At 38.5% G+C, this 24,429-nt stretch overlaps 1 protein-coding gene across 6 annotated transcripts in view; it reads left to right on the top strand.

The window, feature by feature from the left end:
* LOC110051717 (COP9 signalosome complex subunit 3-like) overlaps nt 1-24,429 on the top strand; it is a 226,401-nt gene that overhangs the window by 15,384 nt on the left and 186,588 nt on the right. For all 6 annotated transcript variants that reach the window (XM_089292882.1, XM_089292883.1, XM_089292880.1 and 3 more), the window contains exon 4: nt 1,527-1,619. In XM_089292882.1, coding sequence (XP_089149008.1) covers nt 1,527-1,619 — 93 coding nt within the window. The remainder of the gene's footprint in view (nt 1-1,526; nt 1,620-24,429) is intronic.

Below are 24,429 nucleotides of genomic sequence, written 5' to 3'. Positions count from 1 at the left end.
TGAAATGAGCAAAAATCAACGTAAAACACTACAGTAAAATTCAAGAACTGTCTTGTCAAACGGTAATTAACTGTAAGTTATTCTTGGACTGTGAATGAAAATACACACGTCAAACATACACACTGCTAGGATTATGTCTCATCAAAATTCCTTTCTGACTAGCAAGGTCAATGCAAACCAGGAGTGAATGGTAGGGGTTATATAGGAACTGTGTTATGAGTATTCTGTCAGAGCTTTACATTACACTCTGCACTACCTGAGATTGTCTCGCTAGTTTCTATTCAAAACTTCCGGTAAGTTTTTACTTTTACAATTGAATGATAATTGAAATGTATGTAATGCTTATTCTGTGAGCCCACATAAAATGTACACCTGGTTAAATTCCAAACAGAGCTTTTATAACTGGTGAAAATTTGAAACAAAACAAAAAAATCAGCAATGAGCCAAATTTAATTCCCACCAGTATATCAAGCTACACAGAAATGGTGTGTACCAATATTCGCACTTTCTTTAGAATGTTTATTTAGTAGGTAATTTAGAGCTTTCCTTATTACGTTATTGTGGAGGCAAAGTGGCCCCATTTTTATTGGGCTCCAGATCAAGTGGTTCAGGTTCGAGTCCTGACCAGGGACATTGTTTTGTGTTCTTGGGCAAGTCATTTTGCTGTCACAGTGCCTCTCTCCACCCAGGTATACAAATGGGTACTGGCAACTTTTAATACTGGGGGTAACCCTGTAATGGGCTGGAATGCCACCCAGAGGGGAGTAGAAATACTCCTAGTTGCTTCATGCTACCAAAACCAGGATAAGCTCCTGCCTGATGGGCTTCTTGGCTCGTATGCAGGCTAAATTACATTGGTACAACCACAATTCACCAAATTTACTTTCCTTGAGTAATTATAAGTATGTTAGCATGACTGCTTACATGTATTTCACCATATTTACTTTCCTTTGTAAATTAGTACATTAGCGTGGCCTCATATTGTCTGATTCCAGAAAATATCCGTACCCTCACCACAGATGGTTTTTAGGTTAACACCCTTGACCTCCCCTGGAATTTCCATTCCAGAGGGTTGATGGTGGACCCTCACCCCACACGGAATTTCAAAATATGGTCCTTGAGTCCTTGAAAAGTCTTGATTATTTTTCGCACAAAGTGTATGAACCCTGCATTCTCTTATTTATGCCAAAAAAGAGAAATAAGCAGTTTTAGTGGATTCTGGGTTGAAAATTGAGTAATACGGTAATTGAACACTGTGTATAGTCCTAAATGCACTCTTGTTTGGACATTTATTCTTCAGTTGAACATGTAGAACTGACTGCATCATGAGGCATTTTAATGTTTTATTGGGAAAATGATCAGAGCCTAGATAGGGTCAAGAAAGAAAACCAGTTGTTACCAAGCTAGAGAGAGAGAGAGTTGGTGATGATATACAATTATTCGAAATCCCAAACTCAAACATGTTTTTGTTATGTATTTTATTGTTGGAAAAAGTGGCAAATCACTTGTCTATATTGTGTTTCTAGCCAATGAGAGGAATACGAATGATGTGTATTGCAATACAAAAGGCCCAGCAGTTGCCTACACAATTAACATCAATTCACACAGATCTTGCACAGGTAAGAATAATTGTTTCTCAAACTGAGATGTAAAGAGTAAAGTTATCTTGAGGTGCAAACTTGATTCTGTATTTGGGTTCAACAAAATTATTTATTTATATACATATATTTTTGAGAGGATTTGGGAGTTTCTTTTACGTGGGTATAACCTAAAAACTCCCTTTTCAAATTAACGTATTAACTATATATAGATCTATGTATTTTTGTGATTGAATTTAGGGTTACTGTAGACCTTCAGGGGTCTCTTCCGGAAAATACTTTCTTTGCGTACTGCTTTAAAGACAGCCTTGGTAAACTATATATCATTGTAAAGCTAATAAAACGTAGAATCCGAAAATGATATATTTTACCATTTTTGAGTTAATTTTTTTTTGTGTTAAAAACATTCCTCTTAGTTGGAATGTCAGGTGTCTGTATTGAAGTGGTGTTTCCAACAGTCTGTGTATGTTCCCATATGGCAATACTGACAAATCAAAGGTTTCTCCGCTTTCTCACTGAGTCGTTGTGCATTGTTTTACACTGGATTATGATCAAGGGAACTGAAACTATGATCCGATATTTTTTTGGAGGAAAGGTGTTTTCAAATGTGGTTTATACTGTTAAATATGAACAGAAATCTTGAAATCACTGAAAATGCCACCTTGAGGGAGAATTATCAAGTGCTGTCTTCGTGTTTTCGAAGCTAAGGTTTGGATGAAGAGTAAGTTGGTACTTTTCTATCAATAGTGATCAAAGTATATTTTTTTACCGCTTTATATAATGTATTTTCCGTAGTTTCTCTGATGTTCAATGTTGAATTGTGTCAAGTCTCTTGCAGTTGAAGTTTTTGTTTATGATGAATTGAAGCTAAATAATGCTTTTTGTGAACAGTCATAATGTAAGCTTAATTGCTACCACTTCATTTTTACTTTTTTAGTTTCTACAGTATCTAATCTTAAACTTTGTGAATTCTCAGAGTGGTACAGAAGTTTTGAACCTATGAATAAGACCACTGAGTCTTAAACTTGCTTTTGTTGCAAGCAAATGTAACAAGCTCATTTATTTTTAGGTACAAATGGTAACTTGACACCTGGTTTTCAGGGTCAAGTGGTTGAAAATGCAACTGGTGATTCAGTGATTCTTCTTTTTATTTCATTTTGATATAATTTGTTCCAATAGGTATTCCAATAAATGGAATTTCAAAACATTCGTATTTGTTGGAGTTTTTCTAAAGCTTTTAAATTTTAGTATGGATAGACTCCATGGCCACAAGTTGAATGGCAAATTGATTATATCAGACTTGACTCCACCTTAGGGTCATATAAAGCTATCTATCTCTCATCCTACTAAACTGGATTGTATGTCCCCTGCAATTATTGCATTGAAAAGATAAACTTACACCTGGCATTTATTAAATGAGAGTTGTGCTGTTTAAAATTAACCATCACTAAAGAGAACACTAAAATGGAAATAAAAACGCCTCAGTTTTATGGCAGGTATATTTTACAGGTTGCAGGTTGCAGGTTGAAATTTAATTAACTGGAAAAGTGCAGGCACTTAAAAGAAATGTACAGGTGGTAGACCTACCATGACTGTTACATGATGCTGTTTACAATCGCTCAGAAAGGTGGCTTCCTATGTGCCAAACCAGCCAAAGCGATGGGAGGAGAGTATATTCCTATGATTTTAAGCCTGGAATGAATTATTGTTTTTGTAGAAACATCTGAAATATCATCTGAAATATCTGCTGAATTTGGTTTCTTCCCTGTGAGTACCAAAATGAAAGCACACTGAGCTTGTGCTAGTATATTCCTTTGGCTAAAATCTTATATTATTTCATTTCTTTCTTTATTTGCTTCATTTGTGATGGCAATCTTCTGTTGCTGAGGGAAGACCCGAGCCAAATGTGGAATTGATGGAAACATCTGTGCAGCGGTCATCCAGATGGCTTTGAAGAGGTTTCACTGGTCTCAGCATGTCGATCGATAAGTACTTATAGCGGATCGATCGTGTTTTCACTATGTGAAAGAGGCAAGCTACTTTATGTAAGAACCCCTGACGAGTATATAGGTTATTTATTATTTTTAGTGCCAGCGGTTTTCTAGTTTTAATTAAATTTCAACCTGCAACGTGCAAAATATACCTGCCGTCAATTTTAAGCAGTTGCAAAACTTCACGTACTGAACTGAAACAATGAGAGCCCATTCTTGTATGTGACCACTTTTTGGAACGTCCAAGGTTGTCCTTCGACTGTATATGAAACCATTTGTGTAGTATTCTAGAAAGTTTGTGACGAACTTTCATTGTCAAAAGGGACTCGATGTCCTTTGTGGAAACATTTCAGCTTAAAAAAGTATTGAAAAATCAGCTGATTCCCCCATGCGGTAGCCTGGTCAAAGCAGTGGCATTGTTAAGAAATAGTGCAAAACAGTAAGAGAACACTTGAGGGGATGTAACACTGTTGAAAACATTCATGAAGTTATCGGTCCGAGAGAGCGAGTTATCCTTGTCCAAGAGACCGAGACAATAATTATAAAGAAAGTAACGCTTCTTGTCCAGTCACCAAAGCAAGTAATAATTCTCATTTTCATTCCTCTCATGTTTTTGGTTGTTTATTTTCCCAGGCAGTATCAGTGATTTTTCGCTCTTTTTGTTACCTTTTCTCATCTTAGAAATTAACAATAATGTCGTCAGCATAGAGTCACTATACCATAAGGACAGCACCGCGTCTTGTCCGCTCAACAAAGTTAAGCCTTGTTTGGCGGGGTTTGTACTTGGATGGGGACCAAGTACGAATACCCCGTGTTGCAATCACTCCTTTGTTTTTCTTTTTTTTTCCTTCCCTTTCCAAGGCGATATTAAAGACTGCAGATCTTCGAGCCTTGTGTAATGTCATTTCTTCTACTTATCAACTATTTTTCCTCATTTTTCCATGCCGGTATTTATGTGTATTTGTTTACAATATCATATCAATAAACAGTGAAACGTGGTTTGAATTTTCCTTAATTCTCTTGACTGCTGATCGTCTAAAACATTTTGTCGTGATTTGAATCATTTGAAAATGCATACAGCTCGTCCATTTTGTGACTTACAAGGTCTTCTTTTTCGGCAATTGAGTATGGTTAAGCCTGTATGAGCAGGCACCTTCGGGAAATGAGCTATTTATATAATTACAGGTAGCTTCTATTTATAAAAACGTATGTGTGAAAAGTTTTTCAACATAGAGCATTTCTGCAGTAAGATATTGAGTACTTGCATCAGAAATTCAAAGAATAACTAACTTGACACGGTGCAAGTGACTGTAAAACGGCCTTAAATGGCGGGTGTTTGAAACCCAGGAGGGAACTTCTATATAAAAAGGTCGGAGATGCTCGTCGTCTCTGGTACAAATCAAAGACTTAGGGTGTTGACGATGAAGGGTCAACATTTTTAGTTGTCAGAGTATCCTTTAGGGTGCACTCGAAGAAATAATAATTGATTAACTGATCTTCCTGAAAAGTGTCAGTTCGGTGACTGTGAAGATCCCATAGAGATGGACACTGGCCCCTTTACAATCCTAGAACTGGAGGGTTGTCCAATACACACAAACAGAGCCCAATGGAATGGCACTCAGTCCATTGATAATCCATTGGTGAAATGTCTCCATATGGGGATTTATAAAGGCTTAGAATACTTTGGATGGCTTCAGGTTGAGTAGGGGCCCATTTTACTCATTTATTGGTACCAATGATACCATTGGTACCAATGGAATTGCACTTATTCGATTGGTGTTCCATTGGTGATATGCATGTCATTATAAAGACTTAGATTATTTCGGATGGCTTCAGGCTGAGTAGGGGTGTATTCTACTTGTCCATTGGTACCAATGGTATGATTGGTGCCAATGGAATTGCACTTATTCGATTGGTGTTCCATTGGTGAAATGCATGTCATTATGAAGACTTCGATTATTTCGTCCATTCTACTCGTCCATTGGTACCAATGGAATTGCACTTATTCGATTGGTGTTCCATTGGTGAAATGGATGTCATTATAAAGACTTAAATTATTTCGGATGGCTTCGGGCTGAGTAGGGGTGCATTCTACTTGTCCATTGGTACCAATGGTACGATTGGTGCCAATGGAATTGCACTTATTCGATTGGTGTTCCATTGGTGAAATACATGTCATTATAAAGACATAGAATATTTCTGATGGCTTCAGGTTGAGTAGGGGTCCATTCTACTCATCCATTGGTACCAATGGCACGATTGGTTCCAATGGAATTGCACCTATTTGATTGGTGTTCCATTGGTGAAATGCATCTCATTATAAAGTCGTAGAATATTTCCAATTGTTTCTGGCTGAGTAGGGGTGCATTCTACTCATCCATTGGTACCAATGGAATAGCACTCAATCCATTGGTATTCCATTGGTGAAGTGTATGTCATTATAAAGACTTGGAATATTTCTGATGGCTTCAGGTTGAGTAGGGGTCCATTCTACTCGTCCATTGTTACCAATGGTATGATTGGTACCAATGGAATCGCACTTATCCGATTGGTGTGCCATTGGTGAAATGCATCTCATTATAAAGATGAGGAATATTTTTTGTATATTCTTCGTTCTTAAAGCGTGCGAGCCGAAACACACACTAAATACAATTTATATTCTTCGTTCTTATGCCATTTGTGTTTGCATAAAGTGTGGGAGCCCAAGAGCGCTAAATAAATACAATACGTATATTCTTCGTTCTTAAAGTGTGCGAGCCCAAACACATGGTAAATACAATGTATATTCTTCATTCTCAAAGCGTGCAAGCCCAAACACACACTTTTTCGCTTTTTTAGCACTTTTGGGCTCCCACACTTTATGCAAACACAAACGGCATAAGAACGAAGAATATAAATTGTATTTAGCGTGTGTTTGGGCTCACTTTAATAACGAAGAGTATACATTGTATTTAGTGTGTGTCTGGCTTGCACACTTTAAGAACGAAGAATATAAATTGTATTTAGCGTGTGTTTGGGCTCGCACACTTTAAGAACAAAGAATGTACATATTGTATGTAGGGCATTGTATTTAGCATGTGTTTGGGCTCGCACGCTTTAAGAACGAAAAACATACATTGTATTTAGTGTGTGTTTAGGCTCGCACACTTTAAGAACGAAGAATATACATATTGTATTAATTTAGCGCTTTTGGGATCGCACGCTTTATGCAAATACAAATGGCATACCGATCGGCTGTCTACTTTTACATTGGTACCATTGGCACCAATGGTACCAATCGACAAGTAGTTTACGCGCGGCCCTTGGTTGTTAATATATGTAGTTTAGAAATGGTATACCAATCGACTAACTACTTTTCCATTGGAATCGATTCGTACCAATGGTACCAATGGCACCAATCGAAAAGTCTACTTTGATGAATAGTGATCATTTACCAATGGTACGATTGGTGAGCGTGTTTTGACGATTGGTATCTGTTTGTGTATATTGGACATGTGTGAGAACTGAGACAAGTCATATCTCGGCTGAAGAACGATAAAGCACCCGGTGTGGATAACATTGGTGCAGAAATGCTAAAAGCCAGCCCTCCAATTGCCCTGGACCAGCTTCTGAATATCTGCAATCAGACTCTTGATCAGTGTAAAGCACCATTTGACTGGAAGAGAGCTCTCTTGGCCAAAATACCTGTTACAGTCTCGCTTGACCACCAGAAAGATATACTACGAAACTCTTCTACGAACCCAACTTATTTATTTAACAATACATAATATAATCTTAGCTACAAAGGAGCGATTTCTAAACAATACAATCTACTACTAAACTAAGTTAAGCCTACTGCTAAACTGTAGTCACCACTGACACAAACTCACAACAAATCTTGGTGTCTCCAAAGAGATCTCCTTATGGTCCACTTGACCTTAAACAAAGTTCCTCAACAGTTTTTACAATAGCAATAACACTCTATAGCTTTTCCACTCGGTCTCTGCTGAGAACAACAACGGGACTGTAGCTTCTTCTCTCGGTCTCTGCCGAGAACAACTAACAGGACTTTATAGCTTCTTCTCTTGGTCTCTGCTGGGAACTACAACGAGACTTTATAGCTTCTTCTCTCGGTCTCTGCCGAGAACTAATGAGACAATCTATATTACCTAGATGATTCTTTATATACATTTATCTAATATTCTAGAACATTCTTGGAGCTTCTATTTATGTAACATTACATTATCATTACGTCATTCGGTAGAATGTTCTAAAATGTTCCATAGCGTGACAATAGAAGGTTTTGGCACAAACATTGCGTGACTTGACATTCTAGAAGTTTCCAGAGGCTTAAATATTTACATCTGCTCTTCATAACATACCCAAGAAAGGTGATCTGTCTATTTGTGACAACTACCGAGGGATATCCTTACTTTCAGTACCATACAAAGTCTTCTGCAGAATGCTCCTGATGAGGATGCAGGATGGAGTTCAGAAGAAATTATGGCAAGAACAGGCTGCCTACCGAAGAGGAAGAGGGACAACGGAACAGATTTTCATCCTCAGGAATATCTTAGAACAGAGTGCTGAATGGCAAACACCCTTGTACATTGGTTTCATCGATTTCAAGAAAGCCTTTGATAGTGTTAGAAGAGACAAGCGCAGAATATTCTCAGGCATTATGGAATTCCTGACAACTTTGTCGACATCATACAAGAGCTTTATGATGGAAGCACCTGTTGTGCTGTTGAAAACGGACGAACATCAGATTGGTTTCCTGTAGAGACAGGAGTCAAGCAGGGCTGTGTCATGTCAGGTTTTCTCTTCAATATCATTATTGACTGGGTAATGAGGAACACCACCAATGCAAGGAGAGGCCTGAGGTGGAACCTCACCTTGGTCTTAGAGGACCTAGACTATGCAGATGACATAGCCCTTCTCACCAGCCGGCACAAAGATCTTCAAGAGAAGTTCAGCCGCCTCCATCAGGTCTCAAGGTATACCGGACTCTGCATCAACACCACCAAGACAAAGGTGCTATGAACAAACGCCAAGGTCACTGACACAATTTCCATTGATGGCTTAGAAGTTGAAGACGTCAACTCCTTCATCTACCTAGGTGCCATAGTCCATGGAGCTGTTGGGTCACATGAAGACATCTCACGCAGGCCGTCAATCGCAAGAAGAGCATATGCCCCTCTAAATCCTGTCTGGAGGTCTAGGACATACAGCAAGCACACCAAGCTGAGAATCTTCAAGAGCTGTGTGATCTCTACTCTCCTGTATGGCGCTGAGATGTGGAGAGTTACATCAACTGACATGGAGTGCCTGGATATCTTCCATCGAAAATGCCTAAGAAGAATCCTTGGCATATTTTGGCCATACACCATCTCCAACTGTGAACTCTATGAAAGAGCTAGAGAGGGTTCCATCTCAGAAACTTTGAAGGTCAGACGATGGAGATGGATCGGTCATGTTTTGAGGAGAGAAAATGATAACAACTGCAGAGTTGCGCTCACCTGGACGCCTGAAGTACTATTTCCAAAATGAGAGCGAGTGTTTCATCGGGGTATCCAAACACCAAGAAACAAATGAAAGCACGAGGCTTTTATTGTTTCAAGGTTTTTGGATACCCCAATGAAACACAAAGCAGGAGTTTTGGAAATAGTACTTCTGGGGTCACTCTTAAAGAAATAATAAACAAAGACTTCCAATTAGAATTGTTTGCTGTCTAACATTCCTTGCTCGTTAATTTCAATATCAATGATGTTTTTTACTGGCGTAATTAACTTGCATTTATGGTGTGATTTAATTTAGTCTGAGATGTGAAAGTTGCTGGGGTTGCCAGCATTTACAAGTTGTCGTTCGTTCAGGATGTATATTGTAGCAAAGTTGTTCGAGAGATTTTGGTAGCCGAAAAGTGTGGAGGATGAGAAGAAAAGTGTTGATAATGCAGTACCGAAATCAACAGCTTATAAAACCAAATGGTTGTGTAAGGTTTTCGAGGAATGGAAGCCAAATTGATTAGTGAAGTCCTGTACTTTGGAACCCGGCGGTCTTTTTACCACGAAAGACTTTGAAGAAGGAGTGCAAACTTTGGAAACGGTGATTACAGATATGTCTGCATGCAGTCTCAACTACTGGCTGTCGAAGTTCGTTCAAGAAGTAAACAATTCTTCTGGGGAATGTTATCCTTCCTGTTCGTTGTACTCAATTATTTGCGGACTGAAGCGCCACCTTTCTGATGTAAATGGAAGTGCTACATTGAACCCTTTGGACATGTCCAACTGAAGGTAAGTTACATTTTTTGGGAATAAAATTTGGTTTGCGTAAACTACTTGTGTGTATTGTTTTTAATACTACTTTTTTTTCTTTCGCATTCTTAGGTTTGTGACATTTGGGCGTGTTTTGGATGTAGAAATGAAGGAAGCAACACGAATAGGTGTGACTTTGAAAACAAAAGGAAACGTTGTAAAAGCAAGGTTACTTCTGAGTAATAAATATTCATTGATTTTGTGCAAGTTGTCATTGGGCATATTTTAGAGGTATATACCACTCTCACTGGAGAGTGGTATACTGTTTTTCATTGGGTATCCAAACACATGCATGTGATGTGGCATACATCTTGTGGTTGGTAGTTGAGCTCATGAATTATTAACGAGTTTGAGAAGGCAAGAGAAGGCCCGGCAGACTAAAGATCACTTGGAGGAGCACCATTGAAGCCGAAAGGAAAGATCTGGGATGGACAAGCTGGAATGGGGTTGAGCAGGAAGCTCAAGACCGTGATGGATGGCACCTGTTGTTAGGTGACTTTATGCTCCACTCATGAAGGAGCGAAGAGGATGAGTGAGTGAGTGAATCTATTTATAAAAACATACATGCGAAAAGTTTTTCAATGTAGAGCATTTCTGCAGTAAGATATTGAGTACTTGCATCAGAAATTCAAAGAATAACTAACTTACACGGTGCAAACGACTGTAAAATGGCCTTAAATGGCGGGTGTTCGAAACCCAGGAGGGAACTCCTGTATGAAAAGGTCGGAGATGCTCGTCATCTCGGGTACAAATCAAAGACGAAAGGTCACCATTTTCAGCTGTCAGAGTATCCTTTAGGGTGCACTCGAAGAAATAATAATTAAAAGAAACATTCTCATTTAATTTCTGTTTTTTTAGGCTTGATTTGCACTGATCTCTCGAGTATGCGAGTCGGGTCTACAAGTGCGCGCAGGATCCTTTATTGGACATGGCTAGTAATCAAACTTATTCTGTTTTAAGTGGTGTCTTTTAGTGGTCTTATGAAGCTCGAGCAATTCCCATATTAGTCTCCTTTAGGAGTTAAATTCAAATCTTCCGACGAGCATCCCTGACCTTTTCATATGGGAGTTCCCCCCCGGGATTTCAAATGTCTAACAGGAAGTGACCCAGTGAAGGAGAGAAGGAGTGAAGGAGTGAAGGAGTGATGGAGTAAAGTCGCTTCACCACTACAACTTGGAAAATAATATTTTCCAAGTTAATGAAAGTGGCTGTGAGCCACTGAACTTGGAAAATAAATTATGAAAGGGTGTTATAAGGCATTGCTCCTTAAGGAACTACTTGCATGTGATGTGAGGGCAGTCTAACTTTCGAACAAGCCCATAAAGCTTTTTCCATTCAAGGATGTGTTGTGATATTTGCAAAATGAAAAAGTTTAACGTTAAGAAACTGTTACTCAGGCCTCCCTACATGTTTTACATTACATGTATCTGTACATGTCTTCCTTGTGCAGCAGTCAAAAACCGCAAGATCATTTTGTTTGGTCAAAAGTGAGGTATAGAGTGAGCGAAATACTTGAGCCTGCGGTATATAAATAAATTATTAATACTTTGGCCCCTTGAGTAACTGATGTGCAATTCGCGCAGTGTGATAAGTGCAGGCTTGCCGTGTGATACATTGGGAGTTTGAATCCCAGTGACGTCTACTGATGATTTTTCCTTTTCTTCTTCATTGTTTTTTCTTTTTCTGTCAAGAAACCATTAACTGAAAGGTAGTGTTTGTCTTTCCATTTCTTGTGTTAAACTAGACGCTTTGCTGCGTGTACCCAGGCAGTCATTATACTGAGAAGCACTAGCTATATTGCAATTGAGCTAAATGTTCTGCATTTGAAGTTGTACGAAATTCAATTGAATGGATGTGCTTAAGCTAGTCTAAGCTATTGTGCTTTTGATTGCATTTCTTGGAATCGATTACTAGCTGATTACTAGTTTGCAGGTCTTTAGGGCGTGAAATGAGCCAAGGTCTTTATATCAGCCTATAAACGTTTCAGTCTATTTTCCTTAGCCTTTGTCATTGTTATTTGCGTTTCTCAAGCAAGCAAGACATTTTGAATTTCAGAGTTATGGCGGTGCGTGACATAGACCTACGAATACATTTGTCGAAAAACATATACTAATCTTGTGACTTTTAGCCCATTCAGAAGTTAAAGTATTAGGAAAAGTGCTTGTGTAAATGCTTGGTTGTTCAGTACAGATAATCAATTGCCTAGATAGCCAAAGTAAGTTCCAGATGTTTACACTATTTTCCGGCTGCAATGTTGGCGTACCGCGGAGGTACACCAATATGGCGGCTCCATACTGGTCTCTGTAAATTTGTGCAAAATATTTCGATGAATATCTGAGGTTTGGGAAAATGCACAGACTTAAAAATTCGAAAAGTGTCATCTTTATTAATCTCCTATAACACCACAATTTCTTGATTTTATCCACTAAATGGTTTTCGAATAATCTTTTTATGGCGTCAGGATTGCGTGACTGTGTAAGCCAAGAATTGTTTTGCTGAGGTCAACATACATTAGTTTCTTTCAGCTTAAATGTACAATAATTCGCTACATGGGTTTTACTCTTGTAAAGACACTTAAGTTTGTTACAAAAAAATAACGAGAGAATATCATGTAGTTTGAGATTTTATCTTTATTATACTTCACTAAGTTTCTCAGAGTGTTTTACTTAGGTGCACTTGAATAGATACATTCGTAAACAAATTCTCTAACCTTTCTGCTCTTGTTGCTCAGATGTTCCTGAGTTCTTGCTGGGATTCCACTTGATTCATGATCAGGTCTAAAAATACGATAATGCTTCGGAAGATGCTTTTTGTCAAGTTGAAGAGTTGATAGCCCCGGTGGATGGCTCATTTGTTATAACATTATTCTTGATAAATTCACTCAAAATGTCTGCTTGTAAATTGATCTCTCGTAAGGCTTGCAGACCGACCCGTTCAGAAAACGCTTAACATCCTTTAGTGTTGGTCTACCTTGAACGGTGTGTTTGTATGTATGTGATTTCATTGCCCTAGAAATCATGGAATCCATGCTAACTTTTCACGACGACAACTTCTGAAAATTCCATGTGCTGTATGCATGCACAGGTGACGCATGCACTTTAGAGATCAGACGGCAATTTGTGACTGAACAAGGAAAAAAAAGAAAAACGGAGCTGAAATTTAAACCTAGGCCTCACTGCCTGGGTAAAATATTGTCTGGAGCCTTTAATCATTCGTTTATATTGATTGCTTTCGAACTCACAATGTAACATAGGTAACATAACATAGGAAAAACCATGAAGACCTTCCCGGAATCGAATCACTAAGGAAGAACCATAAGTATTTTCCTTACAATGAAAAAATCGTTATACCTTCTACCTCTCGAAAATATCTATCTTGACACGCTGCAAGCAACTGTAAAACAGCCTTAGATGGCTGATGTTCGAAACCTGGGGGGACTCCTATATGAAAACGTCAGGGATGCTCATAATCTCGGGTACAAATCAAGGATTCTGGTCTCATTTAGTTGGTGATGATGAAACATCACCATTTTTAGCTGTCAAAGTATCCTTTAGGGTGCACTGGAGGAAATAATAATAAAAGAAACGCTCTCATTTCATTTCTGTTTTCAGGCTTGATTTCTGCTGATCTCTAGAGTACGCGAGTTGGGTCTACAAGTGCGGGTGGGATCCTTTCTTGAACAGTGGCTAGTGATTGAACCTATTCCGTTTTAAGTGGCATCTTTTAGTGGTCTTATGAAGCTCAAACAACTCCCACATTAGTCTCCTTTAGGAGTTAAATTCAAATCTTCCGACGAGCATCCCTGACCTTTTCATATGGGAGTACCCTGGGGATTTCAAATGTCTAACAGGGAGTGACCCAGTGAAGGAGAGAAGGAGTGAAAGAGTGATGGAGTAAAGTCGCTTTGCCACTACAACTTGGAAAAAAAATCTTTTCCAAGTTAAAAATGGAGGGTCACCGACTTTGTTTTGGAGAGAACATGCCTGGAAGAACACCCTAAATCTGAAAAAATCGGGCTTCATTAGCGAATAAGGCCATAGTGTCTGTAAGCCCAAAAATATTGCAATTAGTTCTTTGAAGTGAAGTGTTCTCTGCCAAATATTGTTTAAGTGGACCTATTAAGTGAATTTAGTCAACTGGTGAGGTTCCTTAAAGAACAAGTTTGCCTTTAGTGACCAGAGTTTCATGCACCTTGTAACTGCAAGATGGCAGGATTTGATGTCCCATGGACAAGTCTTGAAGAGTACTCATATTTGTTCAGAAATTCCAAGCAATTCTAAGTAATACTTTGGTTTTGTAGTGGACGAATTCTCTTAGCCTCGGCATACTAGAAAAAATCTTGACTCATGGTCAAGGGCACGGTTGTTCAAAAAACTAGATACCTGGTAGTCAAAAATTCATAAATAATCAATTCCAGAAAAAAAATTATAGTTAGTATCAATTGAAAGAGGAGAGCATTTTGATCTTTGGTCAGAAACACCAAGTGATTTCATACAATGTTTTTGGGTTTGCAAGTCACAAATTGTCCTGATTGTCCAAGGTTTGTGTGACTCACAGGCACAGTTTTTGAAAAAACTATTTACCTGGCAGTCACAAATTATTTCCGTTTTTCCACAGTAATTTCCATTCAAACCTGCTGAAAATGCTTGACCTCTGTGTAGAAATTACAGCACAAAATAGCAACTTTACTGTTCCATAAAGCTGCTGTATAGCTGCTGTAAAGCTCGTATTTACGGAACTTTACGGATCTTTACGAAATCGTAAAGTTGTACTCTAAGCATCTTTACGGGGTTCTGTAAAGACGCATAAGGGGATACATTTACGGAACTTTATCGTATCGTAAAGTTGCGTGAAGCTGTACTTTGCTATGTCCGTAAAGTTTTTTTAAAGCACTGTAAAGGCATCCTTTCATAGGGCTTTACGGACATCAAAGCCACGTAAATGCAAGCCCAATATCGTCCACATTTTGTTCCGTTCAGCACTCCACTAAGCACTAAGCACTAAGAACTCCTGTAACTTCAGTTAAAGTACTGCTCTAACTTTAGTTTAACAAAATCCCCCCCCCCCCCAAAAAAAAAAAATAGCAAGCCAGTAAGCAGTTACACAGCTGGAACATTTCTCTTTCAACTCGTATCTTCTCCAGTGAAAAAGTTAAACGCAAGCCACAAGCTACAGTCATGTAATCATTTATTGTAAAATGTAATAAAACAGACTCAATAAAATACATGTAGTTTCATGGCACTGCAGATGCTAAGTACAGTTTAAGAATATACAATCATCAATGTATAGGTTTAAAATGGAACAGCAACTCATTACATCTAACCTAGGAGAAATGTGTTAATTGAAGGGGTGAGTGCAAAACCATGCTTAAAGTACTGCTCTAACTTTAGTTTAACAAAATCCCCCCCCCCCCCCCCCCAAAAAAAAATAGCAAGCCAGTAAGTAGTTACATAGCTGGAACATTTCTCTTTCAACTCGTATCTTCTCCAGTGAAAAAGTTAAATGCAAGCCACAAGCTACAGTCATGTAATCATTTATTGTAAAATGTAATAAAACAGACTCAATAAGATACATGTAGTTTCGTGGCACTGCAGATGCTAAGTACAGTTTAAGAATATACAATCATCAAGGTATAAGTTTAAAATGGAACAGCAACTCATTGCATCTAACTTAGGAGAAATGTGTTAATTGAAGGGGTGAGTGCAAAACCATGCTATTTGACGATTTGGGTGAAAAGAAAATTTTTGCAAAAGGGCTTGACTTTTTGCATGTGGTCTTCAATGTAATAGAAAAACGTGGTCCTGTATTTTTGTCGCTGGTTTTTACTTTGTTTTTGAGTTAAAATGTATGCAAAAATACTTGGCTTTTCCTAGCCATGTCTTTAGGAGTTTATTTGTTGAACAGCAAACAGGCAGACTGTTTATAGTGTATGAAGTCAAAATCAAATCTCACAGCATATATAGAGCGGAAATCTGGGAACATATTGTTTACATTGGTTATTGTGACATGAACACGACACGTGAATCGACCGAGCATCAAACAAAATACATTGAAGAAAAAAGAGATGTGCCACATTAGAGCTCTTTCAACTAATATCTTACGCATTGTTTTAGAGTACCTTGTATGCCTGACTGGTGTTTGAGAGCCATCATAAAGCCTTGACAAACCTGCAAGTTATCAGCACGTTTTAAAGAATCAAAATGTGTTCTGAAACTTCGAAGGCAGGTGATATACCGTAATCATGTTATCGGTGTTCAAAGTCAGATCGAGCTAGACAGCAAAGTCCAAGAGCAGTTCTTGCCCAAGAAAAATACCTTCTGGTGAGTTTTGGCCCATTTGCCAAGCGTTGCTAGTGTCAAAGTTTGGAAAGCGAGAACTGGTTTTAGACTTATAAAATTTGTCTTGTATCGACCACCATGTTTTCCCTTGCAGGAGGTGTAAAGACCCTTCCCGGCATGCATTGCGATCACGTTCTGTGGATGTTTCTCAAACCGTGAACTAGATTGTCTAAACATAATAATGGCCAACAAGTAGCGATCAATTGGTTTTCTGTGATCCAGGTTGCATTGATTTTATTTCAAATCGGCATGATTTGTAGTGTTTTGAGCTTCTAGGATTAGCAGACACGCAGATGTATGGAGACCCGTACGTTGTGCAGAAGGGTTAATCTGTTATTTTGTCAGCCCTATTTATAGAGCGTTTTCATGTGAAGTCATCAAAGTCTTAAATCCAAAACTAAACAGCAACCAAAGTTGTTATCCTCATCAGGCGTAAGAGGTACCAGTGCATTTTGAACTTCGAAGTTATGGCGGTGCATGACATAAAACTATGATCGCATTTGTCAAAAACTGTGTATTTATCTCATGATTTTTAGTCATTTAAGACGTTGCTGTATTTGGAAAAGTGCTTATTGAAATGTTTATTAATTTTGTTTTATTTTATTTTTATTTACACCTTTTTTGACCTGAAATCAACATTTTTGAGCTTATACGTTGCATGAAATTACCATTTTCAGGAGCCCATCATGGACTCCTGCCATTTTGCTGTTTTCTAAGTCAAACCAACATCCTTGCCGTCACGCGTTAATGTCAAATCAACATTTTAACCTATTTGGACCTGAAATCAACATCATTGAGCTTATACGTTGTGTGAAATTACCATTTTGCTATTTTCTAAGTGAAATTAACATTTTTACCATCAAGCGTTAACGTGAAATCAACATTTTAACCTATTTAGACCTGAAATCAACATCATTGAGCTTATGCACTGTGTGAAATTGACATTTTGCTGGTTTTTAAGTGAAATCGACATCCTTGTCGTCACGCGTTAACATGAAGTCAACATATGAACCTTTTTTGACCTAAAATCAACATTTTTGAGCTTATACGTTGCGTGAAATTGACATTTTGCTTGTTTCTAAGAGAAATCAACATCGTTGCCGTCACGTGTTAACATGAAATCAACATATAAACCTATTTTGACCTAAAATCAACATTTTTGAGCTTATACGTTGCGTGAAATTGACATTTTGCTGCTTTCTAAGTGGAATCAAAGTCCTTGCGGTTGTGGCGGGCTGACCTTTGTTATAATAAACCGAGGCAAGACTTCGACTTATAACAAAGGCTTGGCTTGGCTATTATAGCAAAGGATCAGCTCTGTTTTCTCATAACGCAGGCCAGGCTTTGTTTATTTGAAGGACTCGGCAGGAAAAGGGCATTAAATATTTTAATCAAAAGTGAACTTTGTTGAAAATGCTCCAAATTTTGCATGCAGTTTTGTTTAGGTATGTTTAGCAATGTCCTGTAGTTTTTCCGCTAAGCTTCGCTTTGTTTTCAAAATATATTATATTGTGTATGCAAAAAAACCACTTGGTTTTCCTAGCTGCGTCTTTATAAAGTGAAGCAAAAACCAGTGGCAAAAATACAGTACCACGTTTTTCTATTACATTGGAGACCACATCCAAAAATTCAAGTCCTTTCGTGAAAATTTTTTTTTTTTCACCCAAATCGTCACTTAGCATGGTTTTGCGCTCACCCCTTCAATTGTAAAAGTACTCTTAATTCAGACTTTTCAGGTCAACTAAAGCAACTATTAATATAAACAATTTATACCTCTGTAGATACACCTCTGACAAAAACACCACTTTGTTGTTAAAAGATTATCACCCTTTAAAAGTTAAAGAAACTTGGCCAGGATGTAAAACAAACCCGTTAATATTAGTATAAAATCTTGCTCTGACAAGTTACCAAAAGTCTTTGAACTGTCAAGTCTAATGTATTGGGTTCTAACATAGTCAGAGACAGACATCAATTTAACACTATTCACCATGTTCAAAATGCAAACCTAATTACAACTCAAAATAATATTGCCAGAAGGATACCTATTGTTCAAGTCAGTATTACAATAAAGTCTTGAGGTAGAATTTTGAGTCTGGCTTTCAAATTCATCGAGGCCTTATGTGCCACGAGGCACAAAGAAGCTAAGTACTTTCAAATTCATCAGGATTTTGAGCTAAGATCTCAAGTTAGGATTTAAAGCTGATCATAGTTAAGCTTTCAGTCTGACGTACTTGCAGTTAGGTTTCTGTCTTGCTTGAAGTTACTTATCAACCTGGATATTTACTCCTTTCATATGCTCAAAACAGTCCTGCCTTGAAATCTTGACTCAAAATCCTGACTTGAAATTCTGATTCAAAATCTGTGGTCTTGAATTGATCTTGCATGGCTACAAGTAGTAGCTTGTCTCAGTCAGTTAACAGATTTTTGTCAACATACACTAAAGATCAACTTGATTGACTCAAACCACTGCAGCAGGTATGCACATACAGGAACAGCAAAGTACATGGATTGCTGACAAGGCTTTGCTTCAAAGGCACAAAATAGTCATGTTTCTAGCACTCGCAGAAAAAATTTTCTAATAAGATAAAATGTGCAGTAGAAATGCATGTACTCTGCTTGTTCCTTTTAAAGATGAATTAACGAATTGCTATTTTGCATATTTAACTTCAGTCTTTGTTTCAATAATTGGAACCCTCTTAAGGTTACTATATATCTTAAGAGGTGTCTCACACACAATGGATGTTGTACGTCCGGTTCAATCTGTAGACAATGTACATGTAAACCCCATATCAAATTAAAACTTGATATAAAGGTCGCTATCAAACTATACCAAGTCACTACTGGTCATTTTTCACAATAACAAGAAAAAATTTCAACAGATTACCCACACTGGCAGATAACCTGCACCCAAAAACAAAAGAAATTCGTGAACTCACAAAGTTGGAGTGATGATAAGCCCTCATGACCGTGCATAGCCCGTACAAGTGTAGATTTTTTTAAAGCCGAAGATTGATAAACTTTTCGTTTAGCTGCCAGTTCAGAGGTGATTACTGATGGTGGCCGGCGATTACTGATGGTTTGGTGACGAGACGTTTAGCCCAGTGGCACAAACACTTCACAATACCGCACAATACCGCTGGAGAGAAGAAACATCTGTCATCTGTACTTGTTTCTAACGGATATCCCTCCTCTTTTGTACAGAAGATCACAAAGGCACGAACAACCCCAAGAAGAGAGCCTGTCGCGGAATTTAAATCCACCGCCGTTTTACCTTATGTGCAAGGAGTTTCAGAGTCTCTCTGCCGCTGTCTAGAACAACAAGGCATTCGCACCGTCTTTAAGTCCAACACAACACTTCGGTCACACTTAGTGCGACCAAAGGACACCGTCAACCTGGCTAAACAAGATGGTGTTGTCTACAGGATTCCCTGTGAGTGCAGCAAAGTCTACATCGGGGAAACAGGGAGATCTATGCAGGAGAGGATCAAAGAACACGACAGGGATATACGACTCGCCTGTACCCAGACCTCTGCCGTTTCTGAACACACCCACGAGACCGGCCACTATCCTATCTGGAATGAGGTCAAATTTATTGATCGAGATCCTCACTGGTACACACGTAGGGTCAAGGAAGCTATTCACATAAGACTTCACCCTAACAACATCAACAGGGACAGTGGAATTGAAATTCCTGAAGCATGGATACCCATGATCAAGAAACACAACAACAGGAGAACAGTACAACAGTGGACCACTGAGGGAACAGCTACTCGCCATAACAATGGAACAATAGGAGGATTGAAATGCACCAATCACAGCCGACCTTTGTGATATAAATGATACCGTGCAATCAGTCGACCTTATCGCCTGAAGAAGACTAGCAGTAAGCAGTCGAAATGTCGCAATCTACATCTCAAGTGACTACATCGTGAGACAAACGATAATACACTTTATTAGGTCAATTAATTGCACATCGAGGACAGGATCTAGAGTTGTTGTACTTTGTTCATCATTGCTGATTTCAGAAGGGTCACTCTCATCATCCTCACTGGTACGGGTAGCACATGTAATTCCTGCTTTTCTGAAGCCATTTGTGATTGCCATGACTTTCACTGCTTTCCACGCACAAATCACTCAATTGCAGACTTTCGCGTGTGTGGCCCTTCTCATCTTTCCAGTTTCAGTGAAGGTGTGAATTCCTTCAGACATCCACTTCTCCCACTCCTCACGAACATGGTTCTTGAACGACCGATTAACAGAAATGTCTAATTGCTGCAATTTCTTAGTAAGGCCTCCAGGAATCACTGCAGTAGTTGTTTTGTGTTCAGTTTTGAAAGTTTTGTGAACATTTCTGTCAATGTGTGCACTGAAACTGTCAAAAATGAGCAGAGAGGTTCTGTCAAAGAAGGACACGGGTCTTGGACGCCAAACTTTCTCACCCCACACAGCCATTATATCTCTATCCATCCATCCTTTGTTGTGGCAGTGGACAACCACACCATTGGGGAGGTTTTCTTTTGGCATTGTTTTCTCTTAAAGATGACCATTGGCTTCAGCTTTTTCCTGGACTCTGAGCATGCAAGGACAACAGTGAAGCCTGTTTTCTCATGGCCAGTGGTTGATACAGGAATGCTTTCAGCTCCAGTTGTGTCAACTATTCTGGAATGTGGAGCATCAAATGACATAGGCACTTTGTCCGTGTTGAAAACACGATCCGCTTGTATGGCAAGTTCCTCCTTTCGTTGAGAAACAAACTGATGAATGTTTGTAACCTTCTCTTCCCAGTTTTCCAGCAGCTTCTGACCCACAGTTGTTCTTGAACGCACAGATAGGCGATTTCGGCGCATAAATCTGCTGCACCAGCTCGGTCCTCCTACAAAGTGAGCAACATTCATCTACCTTGCCAATTCTTTGGTGTTTAGAGGGATCGTGACAGTGGTGACTGCACAGCTGTTTTCTCTTTGACTAATGATCCACTCTTTCAGTGTTCTTTCCAATGCAGGAAATTTGGCGATGCCAGTACGGCAGGTGCATTGGTGTTTAGGCAGCTTTGTCATGACAACTTTTTTCTTTTGCAAGTAGTGGATAATGGATTCATCGATTTCAAATTCTCTCGCTGCTGCTCGGTTTCCAATTTCATCTGCACGAACGATAACTTTGAGCTTATACTCAAAAGTGAAACTCTGGCATGGGCGTTTAACACCGGGCATTTTGACTCAAAATTACTTGTGGCGACACTTGTCTAAATGATTGAAGCGTGTATTTCTCATTCAGTCAATGACCTTTTTATAATGTTTTGAACCGAATAAAAACTTCATCCATTGTTTTTGTTAACAAAATATCTTTTAGCGTGTAATTACACGCCCATTGTTTTTGATCTTCCATTTAATGATACCACTTGTAAAAATCCGTTCTAAAAAAATTGATATCTCAGGATCTACTGACTCTAAGAAATTGCTTGAAATGGAAAAATACTCTCTACCTCAAGGCAGTGTTTGCTAGGAATATTTTACTGATGTGCCAAATATTCTGGTGTTTTAAGGGCCCATTAACCGATTTATGCGCACGCTCGTGGGCGTTGTTAAGGAGGTGAAATTTCACTTCCGGTTACTTGCGTCAGCCTGAGGGCAGAAAATAAAAATAACTCAATAACTTCCAGATTCACTCACATTTTAGATGTTTTTCTTTGTGTTTCACAAAATGCAAAGTAAAAAAAGTACAAGCAGAGACGAAATAAGAGAAAGACAGAAAAACAAGAGCAATAGAAAGAGAAAAACCAACTCTGTGTGGCTTTGTTTGATCTTACCGAAGTATGCTGGTAGTGTAAATTGCGCATGCACTGATAGGGTAACTTCCAATTGGTGTTTAGGCAGCTTTGTCATGGCAACTTTTTTCTTTCGCCAGTAGTGGATCATGGTTTCTTCCGGTTTCTTTAAATGCTAAAGGAAACGGGGCTTTTCCTTAAATCCAGCCTTTTTTGACGGATTTCGATTAAAGCCAACGTTCGAAACATAGCTATGCATTCCCTTTTCAAAATCATGCTTTTTTCAGAAAATTATGAACTTTTTAATATTTTGAAATTCTCTCAAAATCTGACCTTTTAGAAATGAAACAAAATCTATGCATAGTGTAATGAGGATTTAAATTAAAATATTAAATCAATGAAAACAATTCCGATGAAGTAATTTGCCTGGGAGCCTTTGCGTATTAGTCACATGACTATGGGTGTGGCCTGATGACGTCATCACTAGTGTTGCTCATTCTGAAAAAGTTAAAACATGAAATAACTCTGAAGTAACTAAAAATGATGAGGTTATATGAGAATAAATTTTCCCTACATTGTAGATCATGTGGGTTGCCTTGGTGGGCAAGTGAAACACTTTACTATGTCTCAACTTGAAATTGATAAAGGAAAATTAACTGCTATAGCAAGTTTGTGAAGGTGACATTTTGAGCATTAGCCCTCCATCAAAGCTCAGTGATAACCTCAAAGAGTTTTACCAAGGACGAATTGATGGAGGGCTAACACTTCAAATGTCAGTTTCAAAAGCTCACCACACTACTTAATCGACTTCAACTTCAAGTTGACAAACAGCTACATGAACACCTTTTATCTTGGCAAGAGCCCAGTTTCTTACATGTACGTGTAGTTATTGTGTCAATTATAGAGATATAGAAGACTGCAGCACATGTTCCATTCCTTTTTCTACAGAATCTTTTTTTTTATGTGAAAGAAAATTCTACAATATGCAGTATCAGTACCAGTGAGGGCAATGCATTGTGTAAGGGTACATGTGTATTAAGTCTTTAATTTCAGAATATTTACACCGACGACACGCATGAAAAGTTTCTCTGCTGAAGAAGGTTACATCCAAATGGTATTCACTTCAGATTTGCTGAGAGTATTACATACAGGCTTACATTTACATGTGTCTTTTGGACAGTTTGAAGCATAATATGCATAAACCAATAACATGTTTCATGACTACAAGGCTAGTAGTGAAATGATCTACGTGCATGGCAGATAATCGTACAGAATAATGTCTCTATATCACTAAAAGTCTATTCCACGATGTATAGCTTCTGCTTGTTGGAGAAACATTTGCAACCAGAGGCAATTCCTTAAATCTGAAGCAAGCTTTACGACTGAACTTTACCCTGGAAACTTAAATATACACTTTAAACTTCAAGACAACCAGTGGCTTACCTGTTGTTGTTGACTCTACCCACATATGTATCGATGGTTTCACCAGCTGTAAGCCACTAAAAACTGCTTGAAATTGTGCACAGAGAAGAAGGGAAGGTAAACTGAATTTTACCCATTTAAAGTAGAGTTTTAAATAGTGAAAAAGGACCAAGAGATCTATGCAAGCTTCGACATTTCATGCCTTTCAAAAAGGATGCTAAAAAATGGCGTGAGAACCAAAAGAACCTGGTATCAAATGGGGAAAACTGCTGAGCTGTATTTGTTGAAGGTTGGGCACTCAGAATGCTGTTGTAAGTCGTTCCTCATTTTGTCACAAGTCATTTTTTCACACATTTAAAGTCGATTTCGTTTCAAAAGTAAACTCACGGAAAAAAATCCAATTAAAGTATTTTCGCCTCCGTAATATGTTTTGTAATTTCTTGTTCAAATGTGTAGCCCCTGAAGAAGGTTAGTCTTGTCTAACCGAAATATTGGGCATTAAAATTTACCCTTTTCAGCCGTCCGGTCAGCCTTTCACTTGGTTTAATCGACTGAGGAAGCTACTGGGCCATTACAGTAAGAGCACACCTTTACGAGTTTCCTTGCCGGTTTGTTAACACATCTTTGTCGCCAATTTTATAGAAGTCGACTTGTGGCAAGCCTAGTTGTCAAAAGGCACTTAAATTATTATGTGTCCTTTCAGGTTCCTTTACAGCAATTTACATCCCTTGGCATAAAGTTTGATCTTTACGGTCACTTTAAACTACCTTTACGGAGCTTTACGGCATTGACAACTTTACACAGCTTTACTTCACTTTATTAACTCACCGTAAAGCAGTCAGTTCAGCTTTATGGAACTTAATGTATCTCGTAATGTCATGTAAATTTGCGATTTCGTGCTGTGAATACCATGAGATTTCCAAACTTATAAGGCCTCTAGATGGCATGGAAGCACATTACACAATGAAAGTTCGCCACAGGTTGCATGACATAGTTGATAGGTACTGAGTGACGGCAGAGATT

This window comes from Orbicella faveolata, unplaced genomic scaffold (genome assembly GCF_042242905.1).
Source record: "Orbicella faveolata isolate gen_17 unplaced genomic scaffold, um_ofav_v1 contig_24, whole genome shotgun sequence".
NCBI classification, from domain to species: Eukaryota; Metazoa; Cnidaria; class Anthozoa; order Scleractinia; family Merulinidae; genus Orbicella; species Orbicella faveolata.
Note: the sequence above shows the minus strand (reverse complement) of the source record. Positions and strands in the feature narration are given on the sequence as shown.